Below are 9,652 nucleotides of genomic sequence, written 5' to 3' on the forward strand. Positions count from 1 at the left end.
TATAAATAAACAAAATTTTAATGTTGGGGAAAAACAAAAATAAAACCAGGAACAAACCTCTGAACTATGATTAGCTTCGTCCTTCCCTTTCCTACTCTTGGTGGGTGAAATTTTTGGAGGAACATTAATTTTAGATTTCTTCTTACGGTTGCATTTCACTACTAGCAGAGGAAAGTTCGGGTCATCATCCTCAACAACTGGACGTTTTTCTTTTGAATTTGCTTGCAACGAATTTAACACCCATTTTAGCCGCTTTTTTCGGCAATGGATAAGGGGACGAAGAAGAATGAGCTATCGCAAGTACTATACAAGTTCAAACAAAAAAAATAGGAGAAAAAAGAGTGGATAGTTCGGTTAAGGGAGTTGGAGAAGATGATGGGAGAAAAGACTTTTGACCGTGGGTATACAATTTTCGAACGTGGGTTATGATAGGTAGGGGTGAGCAAAAAATCCAAGAAACCTACTGTTGAGAATCATGGGGTTCCATCTCAAAACCAATTGGCAATGAGTTGAGTAGCCCATGTTCTTATATATGGCTCAATTCTCTACTATTTATTCCATGTGGGACAATGTTTTCCAATATCCCCCCTCAAGAAGGTGGCTATTTTTGCTCACCAATATTGAATCACCTTATCACAAGTCATGCCATTAGCTCGCTTATTTTTATTCGGATCTCAAGCGTGTTTGCACCATCTGGATCTCGTGCGGCTGGTTAACCATCTGGATAAGTGTGGATCGAAAAGTCCGTTAGGGATATGGCTCTGATACCATATTGAGAATCATAGGGTTCCATCTCAAAACCAATTGGCAATGAGTGGAGTAGCCCATGTTCTTATATATGGCCCAATTCTCTACTATTTATTCCATGTGGGATCTCCAATACCTACCAAAACCAAGTACACCGACCGTTCGAACACTGAAAAAATCAACATCGAAAAAACCAAAAATTGAAAAAACTGCCTTCGATTAAAACTGTCTTTGCACGGTCGATTTTAGTGTTAATGGAAAACCGACTGATTAAACCGAGAACCGACCGAACATATATATTATACACTATACATATATAATATAATTATTTTTGTACATATTTAATATACAATTCTATTAAACTAGTTTTACTTCTTATTTTTTTTATTTGAAATCTCAATTATTCATTGTTTTATTTTATTATAATTTGATGTATTTACGTATTATATACACACATTCATAAAATAATACGAGTTTTTAATATAATTACCAATTAATAGCACAAATAATTTGAGCAAATTTAAAAAAATTATTTTAAATTATTTATTTAACTAAAAAAGTTTTGTTCTTAAATTATATGATATTTGATACAATACTCTATTTTTTTTAGATTTCAAATAATTATAGCAAATTTAAAAACTTATTTTTTTAAAAAAAAATCTCGGTTTGGTCGGTTTAAACCGACCAAACTGTGGATTAAATACAGTCGGTTTTTTTACATTTATATGATGGTCGGTCGGTTTTCGGATTATAACCATGAAAACTGAAAACCAAATTTTAATTTTTTTTTTTTGTAAAAAACTGACCAAACCGACTGTTCTTCACCCCTAGAGATAGGTTTTTAGGGTTGGAAAAAATTTGAAACATAAACCTGAAATGAAAACTGTAACGAAAATAAAAACTGAAAAAAAAAATAGAGAGAAAATTGATGTGTGTCAATCAAGTTGATTCATGCATAGTGTGTATAAGTAGTATTTTGGTAAATAAAATTATTAAAAGTAAATTTGTTACTCATGATGTGTGGAGGTATTTTAGTAATTAAAATGTCAATTTGTATTTTTATGTAAAAAATTCTATAAATTATATTATAACATAAATTTAATTAAAATGCTTTTTTTCAAAAAAAAAGGTATTAGGTGGATGAAATGACACTACAAAAAACTGCTATTTTTAGTGATTAAATGTGACTTTTAGTCACAACAAAATATTACTTGTGACTAAAATATTGTATTTAGTTATAAGTTGTCACTAATTTTAGTTTTAGTCATAACAAGTATTGTGATTAAAAATACATTTAGTCACAATAAATTGTAATTTTTGTGACTAATATCTTTAGACACAAACCTTTTAGTCATAACATAAGAATAGTAATTTATAATTTATTACATTTTTTTCACTTTTAATCACAAATTTTGTTGGGACTAAAGTAAGATTTTTTGTAGTGTGGGTTCTGACATAACATGCAATAAAAATATATATATTTTTTTAACAAATATAATAAAAATATTGTGATATACTATACACTTTTGTTTTTCGATAATTTAGTTTAAAAATTGAAGATCTAAGGTTTACCTCTACTTAGCTTAGCTACACAGTCGCCGCTTCTAAATGTGTGAATTGTGAATCGAATAACATCCGCCTTCATTTTGGTTTTATGAGAAGGTTTGGACTTGGAGGGTACCAAGTCCAATCTAGTTCTTTGTCATCTCTTTTATTCTCCCAAAAAATAAATGCGACATATTAAATATGAAACCTATCTCACCAAAATCTTATCCGATTAAAAGCTATTATTATCAACGAAACAAAAACTGCCTATTTGAGTGATGCCGTTTTAGAGATCATTGTTAAATTATTACGCCAAAACAGGCAAGCGTGGCTTCTTTATCACCCTACCATAGTATTTATTGTTGGTTTATCTCCTAACGGCTTAGTTGGAAGTTTTTTTTAATTAATTTCCTAATTATCTATTCAACCCCCATTTTTTTCATTCCTAAAAAACCCAGAAAAGATTATAACGACACTAAATGCATACGTGGGCTCAATCCATATATTTGTTTGTTTTGTCATTATTATAACAGCTAAGAGATTTGATATCTTTGACAAGTCATTATAAGATTGTTAGCTGTCATCTTCAAGCCCAAGTTTCTATACATAGCAAAATCTAGATTCTGAAATTATCCAAATCACTTTTAGTTCTCATAACTCAAAAATGTTATAAAACCAAATAGGATATCTTCTCATCATCATCATGATCAAACATTACATTCAAAAGTAGTATTAGAAAGAAAGAAAGAAAGAAAAAAAAAAGAAGTAATGGGCAACATTTTGTTCATAAATTCAAGAAAATCTCAATTAAACGATATGCTAATATTTTCTCAAGGCCTTTCAATCCAATACACCATAACCTTAGATCTTCTAACTACTCTAATTCTATGCCTCACAATAGCTTTGTGCATCGTTCTTCTCTACCAAATCCTCTTCAGCTTTCTTTCATGGCTTCTCGACATGAGGCCAGACCGATCAACAGAAGAAGACATAATGTACACATCACCAGCAGACACCAATAGCATGCCTCATCATCATCAACATCATCAGGCAGCGTTTTACAGAGGTTTTGTCCAGTACAATGTCGTGCAGGTAGTTGACATGTTGGAGAGGTTTGTTCGAGACATTGATGAAAGACGAGGACCAAGGTTGAGGGCGTTGAATAAGTTGCCTCCATTGATAAGTTATGGCAGGCAATGCCATGAAAGAATGTGTAGTAGTAGTAGCTCCAGTACTAGAGGAGGCGATGATGAGTGTGTGATCTGTTTGGAAGATTTTGAAGAAGGCGAGTCTTGTCAAGTTTTTCCTTTTTGTAACCATATTTTCCATACCAATTGTATCGATCATTGGTTGAAGAACAGGCCAACTTGTCCTATTTGTCGCCATTGTATTTTAGATGTTTGACTAATTTGTACCATATATTTGTATGTATATAATATACACCTGTAGTTAATTAAGGAAATTATTCTTTTTTAGGAATTGCCATATAATTAATTAACAACAAGCCAATATTGACAGCAATTTCAACAAAACTATCTCAATTCTCACGGGCTTAGAGTGATTTAACTGTGGTTTCATGAGTTGCTCACTCCGCCACTAATTATAGACATCATGAGAAGGGTAAATAAAAAGGGTAAATGAATTTTTGTTCGAGAGTAATTTTGAGTGAGCAATCATTATAAATAGATAGGTATAAAAAGTGAGAGGATATACAATGTATTGAGTGAATTCTCTTTTTATATCAAAGGAGCCTAATGTAGATACATTTATTTTTGAGTAAGATAAGCAGTTTGATTATGTTTTTGTGGTTTGGAATTCGAGGGAGGAATTGTTAGCAGCTATTGCTTCTTGTTTTCAAGGAGTGGTGTCTCCTTCTTTGGCAGAAACGATGGGAATTAAAGAAAATTTTTTGGTTGAAATCTTAAAGTTATTCTAAAGTGAAAGTTGATTCAGATAGTATTGTTACTATTCAAGCCATTGGTAGTTCTTTTAGAATACTTTCAGCTGGTTTTTGTCTAGTGGTTGAAGATTGTAAAAGTTCATTGTAATTTTTACGCAATGTTGCTTTATGTTTTGTTGAACGGTCTCCTAATTGAGCTGCATATTTTCTTACGAGACAGTCTTGAACTTGATGTTATGCTGATTGTATGTTTAGGGAGAGGGATGTAGGGGTGTTCATCCAATCCAATCCGTACTATTTTACTCTTAGAGCATCCAATCCGCACTAAGTGTGAATTTCATTTTTTGGATCTAATTCAATCCGCACAATAGTTCAAATTCAATCCAATCCAATTTGCAAAAGTAGGGATTGAATCAGCTATTTTAGATTGGTTACTTTTTAATATTAAGTTATTTAATATTTATGATTTTTTTTTTTCACATAACAGCAACAAAATAAAATAAATTATTGTTATTTTATATCTTTAATAACACATTAATAAATAAAATAACAAATTTAAAGGAAGAAAAAAAATTGTATGTATAAAAAAATATTTAATTTTATTTGAAATTGTATGTAGAAAAAAAATTATATATAAGAATAGAATATACATTTGATCCATTAAATTTTGTAATATAATTGTATTATATGTATGAGAATTTTAAATGATTATTCTCTTTACATTAAAATGTTATTTGTATATATAATTTTTAATTTTTTTTTTATAAATATGTGTGAATTGGATTGGATCGGTTACTTTTATATGTCAATCAACATCCAAACTGCATAAGTACGGATTTTAAATTTTCTAATTCAATCCGCATAAGTGTGGATATCCGCAATTTGCGGATTAAATTGGATTCGATCGTGCAGATTGAATTGGGTCGACTATTTTATAAACACTCCTAGAGAGATGTCCTTTCTAAACTTTATGCTAAACAGAAAACATGTAATTTGGAGTGACTTTTTGTGCGTCAAAATATATAAAATTTTCTTAAAATTAATTTTTTTAGTGTAACCTAATGATAATATTATTAACTTAAAAGTTTTAGTTTTAAACTCATACCCTCTCTAATTTCCCACCCCTTTCTTACCGTTGAGCTATTCTCAATGGCTTACAAAATAATAATTATCAGTACATACCATTCAAATATTTTGTACAAATTGGTAAAAAAGCAAAAGAAGAAGAAAAAAAAAAGTAACAAAATGTATTACATATCCTTATTAAAAAGTGTCGCTCACTCCGCCACTGATTATAGGCACGAAATACATCTTTTTAAGGCTTATTAGGATTTTTGCCCCTTGCACTTTGACATGTACTAAATCATGCCCCCTGAACTTTTAAGGTCGTTAAAAATGCCCCCTGAACTATTGAGATTGTTAAATTTAAGGTCTTTTTTCTAATTTAATAAAAAAGTCATGGATGAAAGTTCAGGATGCATAATTTAATACATGTCAAAGTTCGAGGGACATAATTTGGTAGTAAAATTGAATGAAATTAGACAAAAATCCTTAAATCACACAATCTCAATAGTTCAGTGGGCATTTTTAACGACCTTAAAAATTTAGGGGCATGATTTGGTACATGTCAAAATTCAGGAACAAAAATTTTAATTAGCCTTTTTTTAATGTTAATATATGATATACAATGACGCAGTCGATGACTTGATGTCAAATTCCCAATTTACGAAATATGGATAAACTTGAAAAAAATTCAATTAATTAAAAAAAAAAAAGTTAATCACGTTTTATACATTGTAAAGACATATGATATATAACTCCTAAGGAATTAGAACCTTATCAAAACTATAAGGAATTAGAAAGGCAAATGATAGTAAATATTAGTAATTTGTTATGGTCATAACTAATAATTGCTTCGTGTGTCAAACTACCATGCAATAAACCCAACTCTTTTTATCCCATTTCTTTTTTATATTAGTTTTTTTTGGATTAATATTCGATACCCAATATCTACTTACCTAAAATTTTGTTATGGTGTTTTACCTAAACTTCTATAATGAGGAATCAAATGTAACCGATTTTTATTTTTTATTGCCTACTGTCACACAAGTGAAAAAAAAAACAGTTTTGCTTCCTATCTCAAATAACATGTTTAAAAAAACAATAAAAATAAAATAAAGGTTGTTTAATTCGAACAATAATGAAAGAACTCTTAGATGGATATAACTACTTATGGCAACAACTTACATGGACAAATACCAAGCAAAGAGCAGTAGCCAAACCCAAACCTCAGCAGCTTTGCAAAGCTCAATCAAAACATTCGAACATCAATTATAATGTCTTCCCCATCGACACAAAATCCTCCTCCTTTAATCTTTATTTCGCCATCAATTTCCACTACCCTTTTCTATATTCTCACAGGATTACTCATTCTACTCGTGGTCTTCGCTTGCATTGTTGCTTTTGCCATCATGATTTCCTTGATCATCGTCGCCGTTGTGCACAGTTGTTTTGAATTTTTCAACGAGTCACGTCAGAACGACCTTGAAGCAGGGAATAATAATAATAATAATAATAATACGTCCAATGAATCCACTCAGGATTTTCATCGAACGAGTGGTGCTGAACGTGGAAACCATGATGATCTGGAAAACAACGTACATGTCTTGGAAATGTTAGAAAGAATCCTTAGACATTTAGGGGAAGGGCGAGAAGGGAGGAGGCGGCACCGGCGAGCCTTGGAGAAACTGCCGCCGTGTGTCATTTACGGGAGCCATAATAATAGTACAGAATTGAAACAACCTACTTGTTCTTCACCTTCATCATCTTTCTCTTGTTCTGGTGAGAATGGTATTGATGAATGTGTAATTTGCTTAGAGGATTTTGAAAAAGGGGATTCCTGTCAGGTTATCCCATTTTGCAACCACATTTTCCATTCCATCTGCATTGGAAATTGGCTTAAGAAAAATCCCACTTGCCCGCTTTGTCGACATTGTTTACTTAGATTATGAAAATTTATCATACCATTATCTCATTTAGGCTTACTGTAAATATTCAACATTAATTATACTAGAAATTTAGAATTCTATACCATTGATAACTTTCTTTTATTTATTCATCCTTAGGGGATAGTCAACTTTTATTACAAATCACTAACTTTAAAAAAAAAAACATCTAATAATATTTGAATTTAGAGCACGCTACTACTGCAACTATACCGATCATTTTCTTTTTCAATTTTATTGTTTAATTAATCTAATTTTGATTATTTTTAACCAGTTTGACATAATACATTAGATGAAAATTCCTCCTAACTTAAAATTAAAATAATTTTTCTTCTTTATTAATCTATATTCATAAAGAGTGCTCCTCTCTGTTTCATCTATTTTTTTTTTTGAATGGAACTCTGTTTCATCTATTTTAGTTAAACAGCTTATTAGAGATTAAGATTAGGATATTCTGCTGACATAAAACACAAATCAGATAAAATAACAAAAGAGCCAAACGCACACTACCAATAAAATCAGTATGTTCACCTTCTTCATCATCAATAACAATACTAACCAAAAAAAAAAAAAAATCGAATATAATAGGTCCATTTTCGAGCACTAAAACACACACTACACTTTGTATCAGCCCAAACCCAATGAATGATCATGATGACCACACCACAACCAGCTTTCACCTTCTCTTTTTCACTACTACTTCATCAAAATCATCAGAATCATCATCGTCATCGTCATCTGAGTCAAAGTCTCCATCATCAATATCGAAATCAGCATCGTCGGGATCATCGTCCTCGTCTTCATCACGATCAACTACGTTCTTTGGTCCCACAGCTTGCAAATCAAAAGCAGAATGAAGATCGCAGCCCTGGACTTTAAGAGAACCAAAGTTGTAGAGATAGCTAGAGGGAACGAAACAAGACTCGGGGAGCGGTTTCTGAGCCTTCGTAATAAGCAGAGACTGGATTAGGTCGCCGTTTGGGGGAACAGTTGGGGACGTGGACCGGGGCCGGGCGGCGGCTAATATTGAGCTCCGAAACAATAAAAGAGAGGATTTCGCGTCCTTCAACACCATTTTGGCAGCCATTTTTGAACGTGTTCCAAGTTTGTGAAGGGAGGCGATGAAGGAGTCTTCGGGTTATGCCATTTTGTGTATATTTATTGCAAAGGTTTAGGGTTTTGCCGTACTAAGGACTGTGACTGCGAGTGAGTAGTTTGGTTCTAGAATGTGTTTAATTGTTAAAAAAAAAAAAAAAATTAAACAAGATAAGACCGGGCCACCAGGCTTCATTCTAAATAAGTGGATTTATATTGGGCTTTTGATATCCCAAAAAGTTACTTGGATCGACTTGGGCCTCAAATTTGTGTTTTTACTGGACAATTGACAATGCATACTATTTTGCTTCTAAAAACCCGAACTATGACGAAATTACACTCTATATTTTTTTTATATTGTTCTCTTTCATTTTTACTCTCTTTTTTAAAGTCTATCATTTTTACCTCTTTTTTTAATCATTGTACCAATTTTGTCCCTGTCATTTTAAGATACTCTCCATGTGACTCTCTTATATCAGGGTATTTTGGGTACAATACATATAAAAAGAGGTATGTTTCAAATAAATATAAAATTAGAGGCAAATTTGATTAATTGATTAATAAAAGAGGCATTTTTCAACTTACCCCAACTATAAAGGTACTTATTTCCACATTTACCCAATTCAGTATTTTGCTAATTGAGTTTTTGAAATTGAAATGATGGTGTTTCTCTCTCAGCATATATATTTTTTTTTAATATAGTATACATTTTTTATGGTAGAGATGGAATCTATGGTAAGAACGAACAATCTGTAGAACAAAGTAAAAGAATATGAAAATTTAATTTGGTAATCTGAGTGTAAGTAATGGTAGTAGTGAAATGAGTTTTAGTGTGCAATAGAAATTCATTAAGAGAAAATCTTATTTGATGTCCTGCACAATGACCTATTATGGGCCCCAAAGGTATTGTTATCCAGTCTCTAGTAGGGCGACGAGCGAAATGGGCTGCCAAAAGAAGTTAAGAGCAAAGTGTTCAGTAAATTAAATATAGTCAGAGCATCATGACATTATGAAAGATGAAACCTTATTGATTTTACTCAGAGATTTGATTTAGGATGAATTCTCTTTATCATCATATGCGTTTTAATTAGCTAAATTAGTGAACCAATCCTTTTTCACGAGTCACAACAATTCTAAAGCCTCATTCTGATTGAATGCACTACGCTAGTACTTGATTTGGTCATACAGATTATATACATATAAATTTACTTGAAGGATTTCTTAATAATCATCGTTAATTACTTTACTTTTACACCTCGTACGAAATCTAGAAAGTGACAAATTTACTCCTTAATTAGTGGCTTTAAAAGTAAAATTAAATGAGCCAAAAAGAATATTTATCTTTGTTCGTATGGGTTAT

The 9,652-nt window shown here is 31.5% G+C and overlaps 2 protein-coding genes across 2 annotated transcripts; both read left to right on the forward strand.

Annotated features, from left to right (window-relative positions):
- The first annotated feature begins 2,834 nt into the window (after window positions 1-2,834).
- LOC133033500 (putative RING-H2 finger protein ATL19) lies at window positions 2,835-3,754 on the forward strand. The gene has a single exon (XM_061108290.1). The coding sequence runs from the start codon at window positions 3,061-3,063 to the stop codon at window positions 3,694-3,696; it is 636 nt and encodes a 211-aa protein (XP_060964273.1). The 5' UTR covers window positions 2,835-3,060; the 3' UTR covers window positions 3,697-3,754.
- Window positions 3,755-6,528: 2,774 nt separating this feature from the next.
- Window positions 6,529-7,203, forward strand: LOC115704394 (putative RING-H2 finger protein ATL19). Its single transcript, XM_030631604.2, has one exon. The coding sequence runs from the start codon at window positions 6,529-6,531 to the stop codon at window positions 7,201-7,203; it is 675 nt and encodes a 224-aa protein (XP_030487464.2).
- The last annotated feature ends 2,449 nt before the right edge of the window (window positions 7,204-9,652 follow it).

This window comes from Cannabis sativa, chromosome 1 (assembly GCF_029168945.1).
Source record: "Cannabis sativa cultivar Pink pepper isolate KNU-18-1 chromosome 1, ASM2916894v1, whole genome shotgun sequence".
NCBI classification, from domain to species: Eukaryota; Viridiplantae; Streptophyta; class Magnoliopsida; order Rosales; family Cannabaceae; genus Cannabis; species Cannabis sativa.